Source organism: Uloborus diversus, chromosome 4 (genome assembly GCF_026930045.1).
Source record: "Uloborus diversus isolate 005 chromosome 4, Udiv.v.3.1, whole genome shotgun sequence".
NCBI lineage: Eukaryota > Metazoa > Arthropoda > Arachnida > Araneae > Uloboridae > Uloborus > Uloborus diversus.
This window is the reverse complement of record NC_072734.1, coordinates 67,713,149-67,737,745: the sequence shown is the minus strand read 5'-3', so window position 1 is coordinate 67,737,745 and position 24,597 is coordinate 67,713,149. Positions and strand designations below refer to the sequence as shown.

At 30.9% G+C, this 24,597-nt stretch overlaps 1 protein-coding gene across 1 annotated transcript in view; it reads right to left on the bottom strand.

Moving 5' to 3' along the window:
- The window catches only part of LOC129221530 (2-oxoglutarate dehydrogenase complex component E1-like), a 90,070-nt gene that overhangs the window by 8,141 nt on the left and 57,332 nt on the right, over nt 1-24,597 (bottom strand). The window contains exons 14-20 of the mRNA XM_054856021.1: nt 23,527-23,797; nt 22,159-22,286; nt 19,122-19,300; nt 12,425-12,496; nt 9,612-9,737; nt 6,970-7,042; nt 6,724-6,887 (exon numbers count right to left, since the gene is read on the bottom strand). Of these exons, the coding sequence (XP_054711996.1) occupies nt 6,724-6,887; nt 6,970-7,042; nt 9,612-9,737; nt 12,425-12,496; nt 19,122-19,300; nt 22,159-22,286; nt 23,527-23,797 (1,013 nt within the window). The remainder of the gene's footprint in view (nt 1-6,723; nt 6,888-6,969; nt 7,043-9,611; nt 9,738-12,424; nt 12,497-19,121; nt 19,301-22,158; nt 22,287-23,526; nt 23,798-24,597) is intronic.

Here is a 24,597-nt window from a genome sequence, read left to right as displayed (position 1 = left end):
TCATAATCCTCAAATTTTATAATTTATTTTACGCAATATTTTTTTAAAAATTATCTTACGTATCTTAATTTTGTACGAGTACGTTTTTTTTTATTATTATAATGTGTTTACTACGCTTTTTATTTATTTGTATACTATTATTATTTTTTAGTGCTTATTTATTTTTAAATCATGATATTTTGAAACGTAAATTATATTCGCGGCACCCTTTGATGGATTTTTAGTGATACGGTTTTGAATATTTTTTTATTTCACGAAAAAAAAAAAGACGACCGCATTGACTATACGTAAAAATTGACTATGTAAAACATAAAACAGATACGACAGTACGAATAAAATGATAATATCTTGAGTTCTTTTTTTGTACGCTTTACTCATAAGAAACAAAACATTCCTTTTCTCCCATTCTTTTTCAGATTTTATTTATTGTCTTAAAATAGCTCCAATGTTTTAATTGTACCTTCTTTTATGAGATTTTAAAAATATAAATTAAATATTTGGTTTCTTTTCAATAATCAAATTGCCATAATTAGTAAATAATCCTATGAAACTAACTAAAATTTATCCAAGTATGTTTAAAAAAAAGATTCAAAATCCGACTCGATTTCAAGCAAGATCTCCTTTTTTTTTCCTTCTGAAGACATGTTCCGTCATATAAGCATAAAAGCTTGCTTTGAAATTCCTTTCTGAGCTAAACTGTTTTGTTGTAAGAAAATAATGTGGAAGGGTTGACCACAAAACACTAAAACCTTCTGACCATTCTTTGAATGGAACTAACTTGCTCGGATGTTTGCAAAGAGGGTCCTTGGAGAATACAGACCTCCCAGTCGGTCTAGTTATTCCTCTCTCAGCTGGGGGCTTTTAGTTGCATGCACAAAAGTATCCTTTAGGGAAATAGGGGATTAGCCGCAAGTTTTGATCTTTTGTAATCATTTATCTTTAAAATACTTCCCACGCTTGAGCAACTGATATCTGGGCATTCAGAAGGGATTTAAAAGTCACCTGAATTACGATAAAAGTCGACCATAGTCCTGCCATCAAAGGGATGTCTCTGTGTTAATTGGTCGTTTTGAAGTGTCACAATATATCAAAAGGCACCGAAGAATACTTTTTATCCTCTTAGAATATCATTCCCACACTTAAAGCGTTTTTGTCCATTCAGCGTTTTGTCCGCTTGCTCACACGTTGGATCGATCAGTCAATTGTTTGAAGAATGTTTTGTTGAGGCCTTTTGAAAGATAGATCATCTTACGTTTAACAGTAAAAGAAAAAAAAAGATATACTGAGATAAAAGCAAAAAGAAAAATAAATTAATAAAATAATTAGTGTTATGAAAATAATTTCTTTTCGTCCAATCCTCTATTGTTTCTTATTTTCCTGTTATGTACTGCGTAAATGTATGAATATTTCAGCACATATTAGCAACCTTGTATTTTATTGCACTATTTAATTCAGCGCTTAAAAACAAATAAAGCGAAGCGATTGTCGAATGCAAGCTGAACAGCAAAAACAACATTAAAATACCGATAGCAAAATGGGGAGAAAAGTGTTATTACAACGTAGCAAAAAGCAACTCTGTTTCGTTATCTGCGGCATGCGCGTTAAGGGTTTTCGGGCTGGTCATCGAATGGGTTAATGTTTTTAATGCTAATTAAATATCTTTATATAAAAAACATAATTGTTGGTGTTCGACATTGTCATTTATATAAAATATGTTCCATAAAAATTTAGAAGAAGTCTTGATGTCATGAATTACAATGTACTCAGGTTTGAAAACAACACCTTTTAAAATAGCTAAAATGTTTCTCAAAAAACATTTCGCATTAATAAAATCAACAAGTGTAAAATAGCCCGGTCAAATTAGACAAAAAAAAAAAAAAAAAGAAGAAGAAAAAAAGCGAAAGTTCGGAAAAATTCGCACAGAGCTGAAAATGGGTACAGACCTTAAGAACATCATTATACATGAAATGTCAAAAGTCGTCACTGATCTCGGCGAAGTTAAAAATTTTATTTAAGGTCAAAGGGTAAAAAATCAATTTTTCATATATATCTCTGAAACGATAATTGTTACCGAAAAAAATGGAGGTTACAAAGTTTGAAAAGCATGCAATTGTGTACAAACAAGTGGGAATTCCGAGGATGGGTCATGGGGGTCATACCCTCCACCCTAAAGATACTAGGGTAGACCGGCCAGTGAGTGAACACCACCCAGTGAATGAACAGCGCGTCATTTTTTAAAAAAAAATAAGCTTCCAAATTTTTTTTCTGAATAAATTCACTACAAAAGCGTTCTTTATTGATATTCTAAGCTATCTGACACCTGATTGGTTACTTTGGATAAATTTTTTTCCTGGAAAAAAATTTGAAATTTTTACTGCCGTGAATCGTTCTTTCTCTCTTTCAAAATAATAAGGCTGATTTCGTGCTAGAAATTATTTTGATACATATTATTTTTATCAATAAATTTTATTCTTTAACTCTACGAAAGAAAAATTAAGTATACATATTTAGGCTATGGATTTAAATTGTTTCAGTCAATGCAGAATGCGTAAATTTTCAGGTAGAGGGGTGTTCAGTCACTGGGTACGAAAAATTGCAAAAACCCAGTGAATGAACAATGGTAAAATTTCTTTTGATTTAAAAATAAATTTGAAGTTTCTTTGAGATATTTTCATTTTCGTACTTTTTTGTAATGCAGATAGTTTTATATGCTTATTTTATTTATGTATTTCATTATATATTTTATGATTTCTTTATTTTTGTCTTTGTAAACAATGCATTTTTTACTGAGTTTTATCTTTTATCTATCTATATCTCTATCTGTATATTAACCTACCTACCTACATCTATCTTTCTATATCTTTATCTCTCTTGATAGATAGACAGGTAGATAGAGAGACAGAGAAATAGAAATATATATACAAAGAGAGAGAATAGATAGGTAGATATGTATGTATGTTTTTATATAGATAGATAGATAGATAAATAGATAGAGGAAGATAGAGTAAGATATATAAAAAATAAGAGGGAAATAGATATATAAGTAGATAGAGATAGAATAGGTAGGTAGATAGATCGATAGATTTATTGATAGAAAAACAGATGGTTTTTGGTTAATAGATAAATAGGTAGATAGAAAGACTAATATAGGGATAGATAGCTAGTTAGAGAGACTGATATAGAGATAGATAGTAGGTAGATATATAGACAGGTAGATAGACCGATAGATATACATTGGTGGATAGATATAGCTAGATAAATATACTGATAAGGAGATAGATAGATAGGTAGGTAGATAGATAGGTAAGAAAGCAGGTAGATAGATAGATTTATTAGGATAATAGATTGGTAGATATTTAGATGTACAGACAGATAAATAGGTAGATAGTTAGGTAGATAGACAGATAGATAAGTAGATAGATATATAGATAAGTATATAGATAAGTAGAGATATAAGTACATAAATCGATCGACAAGTAGATAGATAGATATATAGATACATACATAGATAGATAAGTAGATAGATAGATAGATAAATAGATAGATAGATACAATATATAAATAGATAGATATACAGATAAGTAGATAGATATATAGATAAGTACATAGATAGATAGATAGGTAGATAGATAGATAAATATATAGATAGCTGGATACAGATAAGTAGATAGATAGTTATTGAAATAGATAGATAGATAAATAGATATAGATAGTTATATAGATAGATAGATCGCAAAGAAACTTAGTCCCTTTTTTGAATAAAAATTTATCATGTTCATTCACTGGACCAATTTGTGTTCATTCACTGGGTCGTTGTGCCATTTTTTCTTTAAACACCTAAAAAAGTCGGAAGCGGTACCATTTAAGTTCCTGCGATTTTTTAGAGATATTTACATAGATCAATTAAAATGTTTTAGCTATCACGATCTGTATAATATAGTATTTAAAATTACTAGGATTTTTTAAAAATGAAATTGTGCTTAACTGTTCATTCACTGGTCGGTCTACCCTACAGCTTAAAATGGTAATGGAGACATATTTCAAAAACTTCCCCATAGACCCCTTATTTGTATCCGAATTCGGTACTTTGACTATGCAATTAACACAAATATAGTTAAGGACATCACTAATGTGAAGAGTCAGGAGTCCCCATTGATCCCGATGGAGCTAAAAATTTTATTCAAGGTCAAAATAGATTTTTTACAAATATCTTTTAAACGGTAAGTATTCAGGTAAAAATAAAGGATAGAAAGATTGAAAATTAGATAATTATACTCAAATGAGAGGGGATTCAGTAGATGGGTCAAGGGGTCATACCTCCCCCCCCCTAAAGCGATAAAATAAAGCCTAAAACTGCAGTTCAGGGACTCAAATTTCTAAAAACTCGCCATAACATCCCATTTTATGCCCAAATATTGCATTTTGACTACAAAATTAACAAACAAATAATTGGAGACATCATTATAAACTAAATTCAAAAGTTCCCAATGAATCAAAGTGGAGCTAAACGTTCGATTCAAGGTCAAAGCTCAGAAAAATCAATTTTTCATAAATATCTCTATAACGATAAGTGCCTTAAAAATAGAGGATAACAAACTTTGAAAACTATGCAACTATGTACAAACAAGCGGAGATTTTGAAGCTATGCCTTGGTGGTCTTATCCCCCCTCCCCCCACCTTGAAACATTTTTCCAGTATGAATTGGCTCCTTATCTATTATCACTCTTTGATGCAGTTGGAAAGCGTAAAACATAAACGCAGCTATTTTTGATTGCTTTCAATGTGTACCTGTTGAAATTGATAAAGAAAATACTACCTATATCATTGACGGTGAATATCTTTTACACTGCGTTGTATGGGATCGGACTGAAAAATTCGATGCAATTTTTGAGAAGTATGTTAATTACATACATAGACATTTTTGTGGTAACAATGTTATTGTAGTATTCGATGGATATTTTGATCATATTAAGAATATACAAGTTGTAGAGCAACGTCGTTGGATAACTAAAATATCTCCATCTTCTCTGATGTCATTTTTAACAAATTTATGACTGCCCCAACAAACCAGCAGCAATTTCTTGCTAACACACGTAACAAGTGTCATGTGTACTACCAAGTCCAAGTACGGCTAGGCAATCAGTTCGACCCTGAAAACTGGGGATGGGCACTGAAAGATAACGTTTTGGAACCTATTTAGACTCTACTTGCACCCGCTCCAGAAAAACTTCTTCATTCTATTTCTTGCAATTGCAAGAAGGGATGTAATCATAATTGTGGCTGCAGAAAAGTCGGATTGCTTTGTTCACCAATATGCAGTAATTGCTTTGGTCAGTCATGCTCCAATTTCGAATCAAATACAACTGATGCTGATGAAGATGATATTGGTGAAGATCTCATATAAGTGATCCCTCTTTCTCAATTGAACAATCTTTAGAAGTTCCAAACCAAGAAGAAGAAGAAATAGATGATCATATCTCTGTTCAAGAGTTAAGAATAATTTTTAAAACGAGTATGTTGTAGCCATCACGAAACTTTCTTCTATATCTTTCTTATAATTCTGATCCCTCCTCATGCTAGACGAGGAAGCAATATTCCCAACAAAAACAAAATTAAACACGCCAAAACTTGACGACCATCCCAATTCCTCATTTATCTCAAAAGCAGAGCAAAGAATGAAAATAGAAAATTATTTTAAAAGCCTTGCATAAAATAATTACAAACATTTATTTGTTAACAAATACAAGATGGCAACAGTTAAAAATTTTAAATCATTGAAATAATGCTTCCAATCATTTCCATGCAATTAAAATCACGAGATACATGCAGACGACAGTCTATTACGATTTACCTTTCTTATTGTTGCAATTATAAAGCTATTTTTATTCACACCAAAAAAAAATCACCCCCCCCTCATGGAGAGATTAGCGCCAAAATTGAATCAATGCCTATTTACAGATGGATTCACATTTATTCCAAATTTCATCCAGAACATAGCAATACTTCTTGAGATATCACACTCACAATGAAAAAAAAAAAAGAACGTTCGATTGCGCCACCCCCTTTTCAGCTATTGACACCAAAATAGAATCAGCTCTTGTAGTCTATAAATTTTTGTTTGATTCCGTTCATTATTTCTTGAGATATAGCAGTCACAATTGACAACAAAAAATGTTTTATAGCTACGGGGAGTGGTCCTCCCGGGGTGTCACTCAGAGTGAAATTGTAAGTTTCTGAAAAATATGAAGCTAAAATGTACTTTTAAGACTGCAAATCTGGGCGGTAGAAGGGAACCCCCCCAGACCACCTTCCTTCCACCTCGATTCACGTAGTTTATACTATACTCAGGATTCATATTTTCTTCATATTTTCAGTACTTAGACTGAAAATTGAATAAATTTCATGCATACATAGAATAATAAAACCTTTTTTTTTGCATTTGTTAGGGAGGGGGGACACTCAAATTACCGCCCTGGGTGTTTGCTTTCTGTGAACTTTTATGATTAAAAAAAAAATTGTTTCTTTGGACCTTTGACCTTTTTTATAAAATGTTTAGATCCAGTGGGATCAATTTAAAGTTTTTATATTTCATTTATAATGATGTATAAGTATTTCTTAAGGTCTGTACCAATTTTCAGCTCTATGTGAATTTTTTTAAACTCGAATGTCTTTTTTGACCGGGCTAAAAGAGAACTTCCATGGTAGCAAATAGAAAGTAACTACCTGTTCAATCCTAACAATTGCAGCAGTAGAATCTAGATTACACTCTTTTCTCTTTTTCAAAAGTTCATAGTACAATTTTCCAGTGCAGAAAATAACCCTTTCAACATTTGAAGGGTTTTCATTAACAGGGCCATCATCAGGAATGAGACGCTTAAATGATGTTCCTACAGAAACAACAGTATTAACTTGGCAAAAATTTATCAAAACATTAAACAATAAACAGCCATTTACAATTAGTACACATACCACTTGTCATTTCATCAAATGACGATCTTGCATCTGGATGACGAAGCAAAGATTTAGGGCTAAAAACTATGAGCTGGAAGGAAAAGACAAAATATTTTACACAAAGACAAAAGAGTTTAGAACATCTTATGCAATTTTTGCTTTTATTTATTTCGGATGCTTTAAAAAGTATGTTAACATCCACAACATGCTTTTCAATCATTTTGTAAATTTGGAAGGGGAAAAAAATCTGCCTATCTTAAAGTTAGGAAGAAAAAAACTACTTTATTACGGCTCTTGATCTTTATTGAAGATCGATAAGTAGAATAATACCAGCCTAGTCAGGTGCAGTGCCCATTGTGGGTTACTAATTTTATATCTGTATAATTTTTATTCCCTTAAAGAAAAACAACATGAAAAAATAATAGAACATTTCAGTAGTTAATAAATTTTACTTTCACTTCATAACTCAAAAATTTGCTTTACCAACGCTTTAGACTAAGGGCAGGATAGTTATTTGATTTCCTGCTTTTACATACTGTTCAACTAACTACACCGACTAACCTGTAAATGTGTTAACTATTAGAACAGACAAAGCAAATTTGTAATTTTAACCACAAAAAAAAAAAAAAAAGTTTTTCGCAATCACGACAGGACCTTACTCATTGGACTTATTATTTCTAGAAATGACTCCTGTCCCCCCAAACCTGCCCTTCCTCCTGGGGGTTACGTGAGTATAGTTGGGTATGTGTGTGCAGGCGCACGTGCGTGCATGTGTAGGCTTGTGTGTGTGCGTAGACCTATGTGCATTGCACTTAGACGTGTGTGTATGTGTGTAACAGCTTGTGTGTGTGAGCGTGCGTGTGAGTAGGACATGGACGCCACCGACCAAGAGAAGCTGCTACCAGGGGACGGTGCTCAGGACCGGAGGTCGGTGGTGCTGCAGAGGCCCCTGGTCCAAGCTGAAAAAGGAAGTACAACGCCAAGGACTGTCAAATGAGAACAATAAGCAGTCGTGATTTCTCAAAAAAAAAAAAAAAAAAAAAACCTCTTTGCTAATTTGATCTTTAAGTAACTGACAAGGTGTTGTGTGCTAAACCATTTTCCTATGATAAAACACGCTATAATCTTTTACTATTAAAGAAGCACGCAAGATTTTTTAAATTACAAGACAAAATTAAATTGACGAGGGGACATGATTCAGTTGTTGAAATTTATTAAAATGAAAGATGTTACGCGGCTAAAGTTTAGCACTGAAAACAGGACAAGGGGTCATTGTTTTAAGCTATTTAAATCTCAGGCTAACATGGATATTAGGAAAAATTATTATTTTAGCAGGGTAGTGGAACCTTGGAACAGTTTACTGGAAGAGGTTGTAATGAGCAAGGGAGTAGATAGTTTTAAAAGGGCCATTGATCTTCACTGGGGATTGTATATTGACTAGGACCAGTCTAGCTGGGCCCAGAGCCTGTTGCTGGTCGTCACTTTTGTATTTGTATTTGATAATGAAGAATCAACTATTTATGAACACATTCTAACATTAATACTACTTTTTAAATTTAAATTTTGATAAAACCTGTGAATCAAGATGCTTATCACACTAAGATGATTGACAAAAGCCACAAAATGTATATGCATTTAGCTTTTTAAAATTTTAAGACATGAATTTTCAGACACTTTTCTTTAGTGGCTTTTTTCTGAGAATCAACAATACAGGGGCAGCCAGCCAACTGGCGACATAAGACTTTATTATATGAGGCAACTGCTTAAAAAAGATATAACTGTTTCTGCAGAAGCAGAAGGTCCAAGGGCACCCATATGCAAAATTTTAAGGGGGGGGGGGGGAGGCTCGAAAATTTTCCCCATGGTTTAGCAGAATTTTTCATCATGGAAACTGATTTCAGTACAGATTAGAGATATTAAAATTGGACATTTTTAATAACTTATTCATTAATGGCTGGAAAAGAAATTTATATACATTTTTGCAAAGAAAAAAGCATTGAAAGCAAGGAAGTTCTCATTTCAAAGGGGAGGGGGCTTGGGCCCCCCTTGCCCCCCTACATGAGCGCCCTTGAGAAGGTTGCTTAGCAGTGAGTAATGTTTTCAAGTAGTGAAAACAAACAACCTCATAGGTCCTAGTTTAACACAACAAGAATCCTCGACAACATATTATGTTTCATCTGCTCTCCCCTCTATTTGTCAGCCGATTTGAAAACGGGAAATTTGTAAACAAGTAGTTTTTCGTATAATTGCTCCATGTGACTAGAGCTTTTGTAGAAGGGGGACCAATTCAGTTCTGGAAAGAAAGAAATTCCTTTTAAACTTAAATTTAAGGCAGCAAGCAAATGTGACCAATTTTGAACGTACATATAAGGAAACATTGTCTAATTTGATGTTAGGAGTTAAAAAAAAAAAAAAAAAAAAAAAAACAATTTAAAATGAGTGGTCTAAATTAATAAACAAGAAACTAACAAGGTAGCCTTGATGTACTTGCAGAAAAAAAATTACATTTATGCTGCATAATAAACTACATATACAGAAGGTAATTCAAAAAAATATTTTAGCAGATCCATTCCTAACTCTTATCATCAAAACAAATGCTTGTACCTCATACATATTTAATAATGTAAAGTGTTTTAAATTAGTAATTCATAATGACTTACAGGTTTACGGAAGGGCAATACTATCTGTTGACGCAATGCATGAAAGTAATTTGCTGGTGTACTGCAGTTGACAACAATCATATTGCAATCGTGTAATTGTCTGACAGCAAAATCTTCATCAATAGTCTGCAAATAAAATTCCAAGCATCAGAATAATAATTGCTACACTATGACACACTACTATGAATATCTTCCTCTAAACATTACACTTAGATCAGGCATTTTTTTTTTTTTCGAATGAGTACGCAATTTGCCAATTTCAGCACCACCTGTTTCAATGCCTTGAAATACATGGCCTTTTATGAAGGAACACCTAAGTAAGTTAGCCTAAATTTTATCTCTAACACAGATCAACAACAACTGGCATAAGCATCGATAGATGGCATACCCAGTCATCTCTACTTCCACAATTTTGATATCAGATTGAAGAGGAAGGAAATTTTATCCAGCTTGATTTACCTATAGTAAACAGCTTAACGATTGCAACAATTTTGAGCCCACAGATTTAATGAGCGAATATCTCGCATGTACTTAATAGCCACATTTACATGGGCATTTCCTACCCCGGAAAAAACCCTGTTTTTAACCACATCCCGGCTATTTTTTGGAGTTGGAGCAAGGAAATGTCAGGTACAAAAGACTCATGTAAAAGCAGCTAATGGGTCTGTTTACTTTGGGCATAGTGCCTGCAATCATCCGATCACAAGTTACAAAAACAATGAATGTGTCTTGGAATACAATTACAAAAATATTTGAAAAAAACCAATGAACATTTATTCATTCTAAAATTTGCAACAAATGGTTAGAAAATTTTAAATTTGAAAACTAACTTGTAACCTTATATGAGATCTAGCACATATGCAGTAAAAGGGAAGAAAGCCTTTTTCAATGCAAAAGAAATGAGTTTCCGGAGGAAATAACAGTTGACAAAAGCGAACAAAAAGTCTTTTGTCGGATACATTTTCATCCATAAGCTCATCTTATTTGCATGGTAAAAGGCGTTCCTTGTAACGCTGAAACACGTGTCTGGAGAAATCTACGATTTCTGCTATTTGGAGTTTTTTTTTATTTTACCTCTCGTTGCAAAATTCCAATTAGGTTCAAAAATAAACCTAAATAAAAGTGAGTGTATCTACTTTTTCAAAAATCAAAAGAGTCCTTTCGGTAGCTAGCTACAAATATATTTTACGCATTCCAAAATCTACAAGCCTGCGATTTTTTTGGATAAAACTTGCAAAAAAAAGTTAAATTATGAAAAAGACACAGTTTAACAAAAATAAGCCTTTCTGCATAATTTTGCTACCTCTTTTATCAGTGTAATTTTAGTTTAAGGGAGACTCCTGGACAGCTTGAAAAATAGGTAAGGGAATATGGGGCAAAGTGAAATGGTAAAATATTTACTCTGCTTTTAGTGCCACCTATCTAATAATATTTTATGTAGTAGTATATGTAGTCTATTCCCGACAGGAAAAAATACCGCTGAATATTAAAGCATATGATGATCAGACAATTTTCAAAAATTAATACTCATATTGTACTATTTTGTTGTAACTCAAAAAATTATTTTTGCTATTGTAAGATGAGAAAGTTTTTGTTTTTAACATTTTAAATATTAATTGAGATCTTCTAATATTTGGAGTAGTATTTATTTATTTAGTATTAAGCTCTCAAGTACATGCATGGCAAAGTGAATGGGGCAAAGTGAAAAAGTTTATTTTGTTTACTCACTCAATCATTTACATTCCTTTGTTAATTCATTAACATTCTTTGGTATTAAGTTATTCATTCATATTTATTCATTCTCTCACTTATTTTCTTATTTATCATTCTTTTATTCACTAATTAATTTTTCTTCATAAATTAATTTTATTATTAGTTTATTGTTTTAGAATATTTTTCTTTATTAATTCAAATTTTATTTACTGATTCATTTGATCAAAAATATTTTTATAATTGAATAGAAAATATTTCATTAGAAAATTATTTTATTTTTCACTTTGACTCCATAGAGAAAAGTGAACATTTTACTATTTTTTGAAAGAGCAAACTAACTGCCAAAAATCAAAAATATCGCTTCAAAAGCAAGTTTATACAATGTTCATTCTTTATGTACTGTAATTTTTAAAACAATTTTCCAATTTGTTCATTTTGAAAAAGATTAGTCATCTTAACTAATTTCACTTTGCCCCACATTCCCCTACTATATATAAACATTTTTAAATCTGTTTTCTTTCCTTTCTATTATTCTTTTCAAAACATCTGTTTCAAAAAAAAAAAAAAAAAAATCTGCAGAGGAAAAGGTGAAGAAGTATTGATTTCTATTAAAAACATCTAAATCTAACAAGGTCACTTGTAACCTGCCATTACTTCCCTATCTATAATTTGAAAAAGATTTGTTAACTTTTTTTTTTAGGCTGCAACTTACAAAATGATCAAGGGTTTAAAATTATTTTTCAAATAGAAACCACAGAAACGTTTGAGAGAAAAAGAAACAAATCAAATCACATCAATATTCCTTTTACTTTTTTTTTTTTAACTTTTAGTTGATTTAACCTACAAGAAAGAGGATTTTTTTTCGTATGTTTCTCTCACTTATTTATTTTTTTGGTTTGTCTTTTATGCTAACACATAAGTAAGAGTTTACAGTACGATTGTAACTTGAATTTTAGAAATAAGTGGTTTTATAATCTGAAATGCAGAAACATTTTTAAACCTTTAAACTCATCTGCAACAAAAACAGAATCAAATGGCAAACAAACACTCGTGAGAGAGAAACTAAAATATTGAAAAGCCAAAAGTTTGATAAGACTTACAGGAAAAACTTCCATTTCTTCATTGCAAAGTTGCAAAAACCTCTCTGGTCTGGCACTAGAATGTTCAGGCCCCTAATTGACAAACATAAGTAGAAACAAATTAAAATTTTCAAAGACATTAATCTTAATTGTTAAAGGCTAAAACTAGTGATGCACTGATTAATTGACAGTAATATGTAGTTGGACACTTTGTTGATTATCTAATAATTGCAGATTGTTTTTTAAATATTAAAAATGCTTTTGCTTAGAACAAGAAACTAAGCTGAATGAATTTCTTACACCTATCCAATAGTTTTGAACTCTAGTTGTTACTTCCCCTCCATTTGATTCAAAATTTAGGACTCATGGTAGGGGTGCTCATTTTTTAAAAGAAAAAATGAAATACACCTGGATAAGTGAGGTCAAAGGAGAAATGCAAAATTAAACTGAAATTTTAAAGGAAAAGGCAGGGTTGTTTGCTTTATACCAAGTGGTTTTTTTTTTTTTAAACTATATGTTTTTTTTTTCAAAACTGGTTCTTTGGAAAAACTTTACTGTTTTCCCCCCAAATGTTTTCTTAAATTTTACATTTTATTGCAAAGAGTAAAATCTAATTGATGCAAAGTAACTAGCACAGTTTTATAGATAAATTACAGATTTAATTAATTGAGAAACTTGCATTTTGTAAGGTAATGCAAGTTTGCTAAATAGTTTTCCTTTTGTTTTTTTCTTTTTTAAAATCAATGCAGCTTTCCTACTAGATACATAAATATACAAGGCAGACCAATTAAGTTTTTCTAAAATTACACGGAGAAAATATCCAAGTAGCTCTTTCTTTATTTATTCAATTATCATAATTTTTCAGTCTTCGGTATTTCAAAATAGTCCAAAAAGCATATTTCAACCGAAACTTCCCTTACTACCTAATTTGCTTGATTACTTAAGATTCATTAAGATCGATTATATACCATTGAAAGGATGCATAGTGTATATAAATTTTAACATTAGAATGTTTAAATGACAAGAAAAAAATAGTTAAAGAAGTCCAAGAACACTTGGAGCAGGCATAAAATTGTGCTTACACCTGCACACTTTTTGCATCCCCGATAAATGATGGAGTCAGAGCAAGAAAAGAAAATATATGAAATTATAAAAACAGAAAATATCCATGTAACTCGGTGCTCTTATTAAAAAAAAAAAAAAAAAATACTGCCAAATTTTCACATATCTTAAAAAAAAATTTTTATCCCAATATTATAAAAGAAGTCTCATGTATGAATGGTGGAAGAATGAATAAACATTAATTTTTATGAGTCTTTATTATTAAAATGTTAAAAGAGTATTTTCATACTGAGGATCTTAATTTTTTTTTCTTTGATTAAAAAATTATGTTCCGAAATACATTAAACCAGGAGAAATAATGTCTACAATGGAAAACATTGCTTTTCTTAAAACCTACTTATCCTGTTTCTATAATAGTTGTGTCACTGATACATTAGGTAAATAAATTACATGATTTGCACTTAAAAAAAATCTTTAAACAAAATATGCGTTTATCTTTTGTTTTTTTAAAATTCTGTAATGTTCATCAGACTTGTGATTTATTTGTAGGTACTGCAAAATACTTTCCATGTTTCAGAATAAGTGATTTCAATTTTACTTTTATTTTTTTAATTTATTGTAAATAGTTATGATTATGAGGAAATTAATTTACAAGAATTTATTATTGGTTATTTCTAATTAATAATGAACTTTCACAGTAAATTATTTCTTTGATTACTTATACTAAGGCCCATTCACGTATTGTATTTTTTATAATAAAGATTTTCAAACAATATTCTCCTATAGAAATCTCTACGTATGAGGAAATGAAATTACAATTTTTAACTCTTACTTATTTAATTAATTACCAAGAAATTAGGTAAACACATGAATATTAAACATTCCTCAACATTTAACTGATAAAATCTTCATGATTTTCCTAAAATAAAATTGTATTTCTTAAATAGTGTTTAAACCAAATAAACCCGGTTTAAACCAAAAAGAAAAAAACTTTTTCTTTCAAAAAAAAAAAACTTTTTTTTATCAACCTTGGGGAAAAAAGGAGGATAAAATTTCGAAAAAAAGCTTTTTAGTGCTTGAAACCCAAAAAAGAGACCAGTTAGAATACCTGACTACTAATAAAGAATCTCTTTTAGTTAAAATGTTTTACATTTTATGGAATTCAGAACAAAAGTTTAAATTTTATGACATTTTGTGACCAACCAAATATTACGGGCTAGATATGACTTTTCAATTTTTAAGCAATGGAGTATCTTTTAGTCATCATTATCATCAGGGACTAGGCTAACCAGAAGCATGCACATGGGAGTCACCAGGGGTACTGCGGTACCCCCATTAGCTCAAAAAGAAAAAATATATATATAAAAATAAATAAAATTTAAAATTAAAAAAAAAATAACTAAAAGAAAAAAGGGACGAGATTAAAAGTCCAGAGCACAACAATATTTTGCTGTCATGTGCAGGCGGCTGAAATGAGAATGAGGTGGCCGTGGCTGACAAGCAAGGCAGCTTCTACAAACCAGCTTCAGCTTCCACATACCACACTCAGCTTTCATAATTTCTTCTTCTTGTATAAGCATTTCATTTATGTTATGATAAAAACAATAATAATAAATGTTTTCATGAAACTGTGTTGCATGACTATGTTTTGCAAAATCAATTCAGGTTCTAAATTTAAATGGGAACTCTTTTTGGCACCCTTTAATTTGATTTTTACTGCCTTTTTACACAAATGAAGTTCATTACATTTTAGCACTTAATAAAAATATTTAGGAATATCATGCTTTTCCTGAAAGAAAAATAAAGATGCTCGTGTGAAAATTTAAGGTGCTCTGTGGCGTATCTATGGAGGCTATAGCGTCTCAAATGAACTCTAAGGATAGTGCTTCCCCCCCCACAACTCTTATCCTTTTCACTGTATTGTAACTTATTTTCTTAGCAAAAATAATTAAAGTAATAACTTTAAACTCATTATATTTTTTCGAAATAATCTTGGAAAATTACGGCCCTTTTTCTTGTGGCATCCTTGGCAAGAGTCACTCCTGTATCACTAAAAGGTTACCACATCAGTCAAAAATGTTAAAAGTATTTTTTTTGAAACCACAAATGCTCGAATTTCAAACAACAGAAAAATATCAGGCTGGAAATAGAAAATTTCATTATTTAAAACAAAAGCACTCAAATGGTTTTGGAGAAGAAAAACTCGGGAAAGGGTTTTCACAATATTTTATATCAATAATTGACCCGAAGAAAGAAGATAAGGACATAGCAAAAAAAGGGAAGGGAGCGAGGTTCCCGAAATTTATTCTTTCATTTTACGTTACCAAAGGTGGTGTAGAATAGGGTGTTTGAAACTTTGATTTTGAAAGAAGTCCAGTAGAGAATTCCCAAGCCCCATCCTTTTCCATATCGTAATCAGAGATGGCCTACAATTACATATTTAGGACATCAATTTCGAAAAACTTCAAAGATAACACTACCACTAAAATCCCAGAGAAAAGCCCAACCTAAATTCAGGAGAAACGCACCCTATCCATCATTAATGGTTGTCTAAACTTTCGTTTTTAGGACTTGAATTTGTAAAATTTTTCTGGAATCCCTGAACCATCCTTCAACTTAATAGTATCATCAAAGATCGTCTAAAATTTGGATTTTAGAGCTTTAATGTCGAAAAAATTTTTGAGAGAGAGAGCACCCAAACTTCTTGATAACATCATTGAAGATCATCTACACAATTGCATTTCTGGAATTTCAATTTTGGAAAATACCGAGGAAGGGTTTGTAAACTTTCATGACACTAACATTACCAAAGATGCTCTAAAAACTTCGTTTTAGTAGCTAATTTTTATCACAATTTAATAGCTAAATTTCAAAAACTTTCCGAGGGAGAGCCTTCGAATCTCTCTTCCCTACATCATCAAAAACTGTCTAAAATTGCATAGTTAGGACTACAATTCAGGGTTGGCCGAATTGGACCCAATTGGGTTGGACCCAATGGGTTTTTTTGAAAAAACCCATTTAAAAAACCCATTATTTAACCCACTTTTGGGTTTTTTTAAATTTTCTGAGAAGTTTTTAAAAAAATTAATTAATTTAAATACTTTTACAATTTAAACTTCATTTTTATTTGTTCTTCACCACAGACAAAGAACAAAAAAAATGAATTTAGAACTTGAATAGTATTTCTTAACTCTTAACGGCATTAAAAAAATACTTCAGATTTTAAATAAATGTATTTAACTTTTTTCTTTAACTGGTCAATAAATAACTCAAATTATATTGACCAAGTCCTGTCAGTCTGATTTTCTCAATATTTGTAGATTGTACAGAGGAAACTAATTTAGTTAAAAGGCTTTCATGTGAATTATTTTCTGCTAACCAACACATCACAAATCTCGAATAAACACAAGGTATATTTTTTTAGAAATAAACAGATTTTTCAAACGGTCGACAGAAAACAGAACAGGTGCAGTATTTTCATTATCTTACGAAAAAGTTTAATATTTCTTACTCTGTACACAGAAATAGAAAAACATGCAACATACAGTTCAAAGAAATATCTTGATTAAGCTGGAGTTCAGTAAAAAGGGATTTAAACTACTTGAGGTTCTACAGTAGTTTTACATAACAAAATAAAATACAATTAAGTAAAATGCAAAAAAAAAAAAAAAATGTAGTAATTAAAAACGTACAATAGATTTTATCACTCGAGAAGTAACTTTACCTTAACTGTTGGTAATAATGAAAATTAAAAAATCTGAAACTTCACCATTCTTGGGTTTTTTTGTCTTTTATATTTTTCTCCAGAAAATGCTGAATTTTAACTCGTTTTCCAGCTTTTTTTACCCGAAGACAATTTTTGCACATTGTCCATATACTTACGCTACAATATTCTATAAGTACCCCACATTTTCCCTAAAAAAAGACAAAAAAACCCACATTTCTTTTAAAAAACCCAACTTTAGTTGGGTTTTTTTGGGTTTTATTTAAAAAAACCCAAAAAACCCTGGGTCCATGGGTTTTTTTAAAAAAACCCGGGTTTTTGCCAACCCTGCTACAATTTCAAGCAATTTCTGGGATAGAGCTTCCCAACATGATCCGAGATAATTATTGCATTTTTAAAAGTTCCAATTTCGAAAAATGGATGGAGGAAGCGTCCCTGAACCTTTTCTCCCTAACATAACCAAAGATAGTCTAAAATACATTTTTAAGACTACAATTTCTAAAAATTCTCGAACCCTCTCATTTCGGAGCGAATATTATGTTTACCATTAGGTTTATATTCCTAATACAGTAAAACCTGTAAACTTGACCACCAATATGCATCAAATTTGACTGAGAATCATAACAAACCCTTTGTAAGTTGACCACCTGTCTAAATTGACCACTAAAGTACTGCACCGCAAGTGGTCAACTTACACAGGTTTCACTGCACTTAGATATAGTTTCGGCTCCCTAACTCCATTTTAAACCAGAAACAAAGTCCTCTACATTTAAGATGCTTTTAAAAAAAATTCAGATGCCGCCAATTTCATACACCTATTTTTGACCTTGCGGCAGTCCTGCACCCTCTCCCGATGGTTATCTAAATGACTAGGATTACTGGTATAGTGGTACCTCCCTTACTGAAGCTTTGCGCATGCCTCTGAGGCTAACAGCCTGCTCTGGCTTCTTGGTCCAGCAACCTTTGCCTTTTGCCCCCCCCCCCTCCCTCCACCAGGACAATCTTTTAGTTAACTTAACCATTTTTCTTCCAGAGGGTAAAGTAAATATTTATTAATAAGTTAAAAAAGAAAAAAAAAACAATCGTTGATTATACAAAACACATCCCTTCTCCCTGTAAGAACAGAAGATTGTCTTACATTAAGCTGGAATTTAAGAATCTTTGACAATCATTTAGGTAAGATGGAATTTCTCAGCCTTCAAAATTTGTGTGAGAACTTAAGTTGAAAAAAAAATTAAAAACAAAAATAAAACCTATTGAAACCTATAGTTACATAGTCAAAATTTACTGAAATGGAGAGAGTGAGAAAAGCTTTAAACAATACAAAATTAAATATTTTTAATTTAAAACTCCAAATCAAAAGATTTTTAAAAACCTAGAAAAAGAATGAAAATCAAATGATTCTCAATTTTTAGACAAACATTGAAACCAATGAAGAAATTTTCAAGATTAAAAAAATATATATATAGTACTGAAAATAAATGACATATATATACAGAGTGTCCACCCAAATCAATGACAAATAGCTACTTTCTAAACCATTAGTTGAAAAAAAACTGAGCAAATCCAATAACAATTTGAAATTATTTTAACTTGCAGACTTTGAGATTTTAAATGAAAAGCAACATTTTGGAGTAATTATAGTACAAATAAAATCCAAACAAGTAATTAAAATCTTAAATGTACTGAGGATCCAGATTTTAATTTACAACAAACACAAAATTTTGACAATGATTTCATAGTTGCTTTTGAAAAACTGGTAAACTACTTCCTACAGCTTAACTGAAGAACGTTCTAATACTTAAAACCAGGTCCCTTCCACTAATGTGTACACTATTTTTGTTATACTTCATATATTAAAAAGACAAAATCTAGAAATAATCATGTACAACAAATTAAATGCAGCATTAAGATTAACTGTGGTCAAATTACCATTCCTTCCATTCCATGTGGCAATAACAACACTATTCCACTCTGTCTGACCCATTTAGCTTGTCCACTGCTAATGAACTGATCAATAATACACTGAGCTGTGTTCATAAAATCACCAAACTGTGCTTCCCATATGACAAGAGCATTAGGATTGGTCATTGAAAAACCAAGTTCAAAACCTGTAAAGAAATTATAAGATTATAGTTTTCCTCACATACAACCAGGGTTCGAAAATATCATGATATTTTGATATATATCGGATATTTTGATATCTATCAGATATTTTCAATCAGCACAAACTAAAGTCTTCAAAACACTAAATGGATCCTCAAATCCTCTTTATTTTCTTACATTGTAATTACAATATGTAGACTTAAAATTAACACTTCTTTCATTATTTATATCTAATATTTCATTTATTTTTTTAATCAATTTTAATTGAGTTCATTTAGTATTAGCTGTTGTACTCATTTTTCTTCTGTTAGCTGCTTTTACGCAGTTATATGATTCAGAAATAAAAAATATGCTTTAGTCGGTGCACAGTCATAAGACATTCTTTTTTTTCTGACCAACATTTAATATTTAATGAGGCACTTATAATATGAATTAAAATTGTTACATTACTAATCATTTTATGAACATAAAATAAAAAAAAGGAATATTATATTATTTTGTTACATCAATGATGCATAAATACATCATAAAAATATAGTACATAACTTTTTGGCTATTTTTAATAATAAATGAACATTATGACAATGATGAAAATATTTTTTGTATCGAAAATACCATAGTTGAAAAACTAAATATCAAAAATATCAAAATATCATGATATTTTCAAAATAAATATCGAATTTATATCGTGATATACATTATGATATATATATCAGCGAACCCTGCATACAACCCATTAAACTTGAATTAAAAATTCAACAGAATGTGTTCTAAACAGTCTAACATGAATATCAATCACTTAAAGGCAAAGTGCACTGCAAAACATTTGTAAAAAGTTTAAAACAATGTCAAGATTGAAACTGAAGATCTTTTGGTTATGAACCAGAAAGTTTTAATTATAGGTTTACATTAACAAGCAAGATTTAAAAAATAGTAGCTTTTCTTCCTGTATTTTAAGGTCCTCAACAAACTATACAGTGTCAAACTAAGTCCATGCAGTCTAGAGTACCTTAGGAAACTGCCTTCTCAGAGGACTTCTAAGGGGACTTCTACCTTGCATTTGCTTATGGTACACATTCTCTTTTTAAAAAGAAACAAAAACAGTAGACTTTTGTATCAAAAAACAGGAGAGAATACTGTAAGATTTTACATTGAAAATATTCTGAGATAAGTGTTTTTAACAACATTTTAATAGGTTTAGCATTTAACTTCAAAACATTCGAAAACTTGCACTCAAAATTATTGCCGACTCAATATTTCTGATTTAAGGTTTTAATGAAACTAAACACAAACTTTATTAGCTATTTAACAAAGCTTAACAAAAATTAGAAACGGGAGGGGGGGGGGAAGAAAATCTGATTTTGAACACAGCTTCAAAAATATTGCATTCTTTTGTAAGAAGTATAGAAAAAGAAAGTAATGAACTTTTAAAAAATAAAATAACTCTAGATATGCATTTTAACCCTGTAATGGTGAACAACAGTTATAATTACCAACACAATAGTCAGTTATTTTGGATAAATTAAAAAACCATGGAAAGAAAATAGTTGGAGAACTTTTTTATAATTTTCTGCTGTGCTTCATTTCTTGAGGGATAGAAGAAGGTTTTTTTTTTTTTTAATTAGCCAAGTTTAAAAAGTGGAAAAAAATCATACTTACGAAAGAAATTGAGAGACAGCATTTGAAAAAGCAGAAAGCTTCTGCAAAAATGTGTAAATTTGGCAGGTATGATATTGGGTAGGACAAAAATATGAAAACTACTTTTTAGGCAACCAAATGTGGAGAAAGTTGTGTGTCACATAAATAAATTTGTTACCTGATTTTTCAAAGCAGGGGGAAAATTAGAATCCAGGATTATTGGTTTTAAGTGAAATGAGCTATCTGTGAGCCATGAGTTGTTAAAGCAATTTGAAGTTAAACATTTGTAAAAGGAAACTTATTACTAAACTATTATAAACAGTAGACATTTAAAAAAGCTATTTTCACAGAAAAGAAGCATCTTTATAGCAGAGAAAGGGGTTATTTAAACAAATACAATACAAATGTGACAACCAGCAACAGGCTCTTGGCCCAGCTAGGCTGGTCTTAGTCAATTTATTAGTCCTCAATGAAGGCCCTCTTGAAGCTACCCACACCCCTGCTCATACCACCTCTTCCGGTAAGCTGTTCCAAATGCCCACAACCCCCCACTAAAGTAGTAGTTTTTCCTAATTTCCAGGTTAGCCTGAGATTTGAATAGCTTAAAACAATGACCCCTCGTCCTGATTTCCATGAAAAAATTTAACCCATTAACATCATTCATTTTGATCAATTTAAACAACTGAATCATGACCCTCTGACCCTCCTTTGCTCCAGGCTATACATATTAAGCCTATTTAGTCTGGTATCATTATCTAAATCTGAAATTCCCCTTACTAGTCTAATTACCCTTCTTTGAACCCTTTCCAATACAAAAATATCTTTCCTTAGATAAGGCGACCAAAACTGCACAGCATATTCCAAATGGGGAAATATGGTCTTACTAAACTCCTATATAAAGGCAGAAGAACCTTCTTAGATTTGTTTGAAATAGATCTATTGATAAATCCAAGCATTATGTTGGCTTTGTTACTTGCAATGCTGCACTGTTGACTAAACTTGAAGTCCTGATTTATTAATTTACCCAGATCAATAACATTTTCTGCCATTGTATAAAATGCTCCCTGCATTCATTACTCAACTGCGATATATTGGAGAGCACCTCAAAAACTGTGAAACAAGCAATTTACACATCAAAATTATTCTGAACTTTTGGTACTCTACACAAAATTTATGAAATTTCCCAAGTAAAAAAATCAAATCATTAAAGAAAAAAAAATCATACCTAATACAGCATACTCCGAAAGAGAACTATTGCAAACAGTATAAGGGGCTTGATCTGGCCATAAATGACACAAGGGTCTGTAAGTTGTTTTATCTATAGTTTGATGATGAAGAACATGATGGCGGTGGCTATATAAAAGATTGCAACACATATTACTTTTCCAACAATTAGAATTATTCAACAGAAAGAAGTGAATAATCAACATTAAGTAACTGATCATATTTTAATAAATCAATGAGTGTTTTTTTTTTTCCATCTGTAAAGATAGGATTTTTTTCAAATCTTGAAGTTTCAAGAAAGTAGTATACTAAATGACTGTAGAAAACAAGGGGAAAAGAAAAAAAAAAAAAAAAAAAACCAGCTTGCTCACTCATTCTATTTACAAGATTCTAGTATTCTTAGATTTTATTAAAACTATGTGGTAATGTAGTATAACTTTCCAGATTTAGGGTTTTGTTTTTGAAGTGTAATGAATAAAAAAAAGTCTCAGGACATTCTACAATTGTTAAGTTAAACAAGTTCATTATGATAATTATTAAGAATAATCCCTCCTGAAAGCTTATTATATGATAATTAATGATAAAAAGAATTCATTCCCTTTTCCATGATGATTTAAGTGTTAATAAACTTACTATATGAATTATACATTACAATAAAAAAAACACAAAAATACAGTATATTAAATTCTTACATTTAAAGTTTAATTGAAAAAACTGTTTTTCACTCTTTTTTTTAGTCTGTACAAACTAATGTCAATTCTCATGACTCACGGATATCCCTCTAACAATTCATTGTCTTCTACTTTACCAATCAATTAGCGATACAGACTAAATCATCGAAACAAAAAAATATTGATTTGTTCAGTTTTCCATAGAATGACACAAATGTATATATGCAGCAGAACCTCATTAATCCCAACCAACTGGAGATCCTTGTCTTCTGAATTAATTTAAGTATGGATCAAACAAAATAACCTATAAATTGAGCTAAGGTATATGAACTACTGCACACAGAAGAAATTTTATTTTGAATTCAAGAGAATGAAATATGAGACTGCACAAGAGAAAATTAAGTATAGTATACATACATACTTTTTTTTACAATAAACAGTAAATGAATAACTACTTTGAATATGATCACCTATCTTCACAAGCCACACTTGACATGCCTCATTGGTTCAAAGATTTTGATCTTTTGAGCTAACCGACATTACTATGCTAACTCACCTTTTATTTTTTTAGTATGCACATCTAAATGGCGGTCTGTACTAAGCGAAGTTCAGTTTGATAGGGTCAGGATCAATGAGGGTTTACTGTGTGTATATATATATCACCAAAAAAAAAGAACTACAGGAATCAAAATCATTACCTGAAAGTTCCGCGTTCAACATCTTGACCGCTGAGTCGAACATGAATCCCATCTTTTAACAGAGAACCAAAAGCCAAAGCTTCAGCTAAAGCCCAATCCACTACTCGATTATCAACCATTTCCATTCGAGCTTTGAGGATTCTTTTCATTGCAGGATGAGTTTTGAAATTTCCAGGAGGTGCAGAGCTAAATGCAACTCCAATATGCTGCAATATATCTTCTGCTACACCAGTTGGGTCACATTTATGTGGACTCTTTGTGCCAAAGAAACCTTTTGTGAATCAAAATATATGTTACATTAACTTGCAATACTAAATTTGTTACAAATGTAATTTGTACAAAATTGAACAAAATATGCTATAGCAGGTCCAATAGAATTAGCAGGGTGAAATTGGCAAAGTAGCAAAATAAAATTTTTGTCACAGCATTCTTACAAATATTAAAAATTTTATTCTAAAATTTAATAGTGATTAATTTTTATTGCACACTCACTAATTTTTGTATGCACATTAAGGTTTCAAGACCAGTTTCAAAGCAATATTAAACATTTGCATCCTATGTCAGATATCAAAAGCTTCTTGTTGTGGACCTGTGTTGGGCAGGGTCCGACAAGAATACAAAATACTATGAGATTTTCAGATTTAAAATGGAGTCTCTAAATTCAATCCTAGGATAGTTAGTTATATGACTTATAATACTCTACAGTTATATCTTGTAATCTCTCAAGAATTTTGTAGTCAGAAAAACTTTTTTTTAAAAAATGGACAACAAAGGATTAATACATCCTGTAAAACAAAAGAATATGCTAAAAGCAAATAAAATTCAGGGGGGAAAAGTAGGTACTAAATGACAGTTAAATAAAGATTATGGCACATAAGAAAAGTAAAATTTTATCTTGCAACAATCTACTCAAATGGAGATAAGGAGCTGTACATAAATTTCAAACGATTTTTCAAAATTTTTGACCTCCTCCCCTTTGTCACAATATGTCATTTCATCCCACTTTACATGTCACATTACTTTTCACATGACATATTTTCATTAAAAGAAATATGTGATTTCACACTTCTT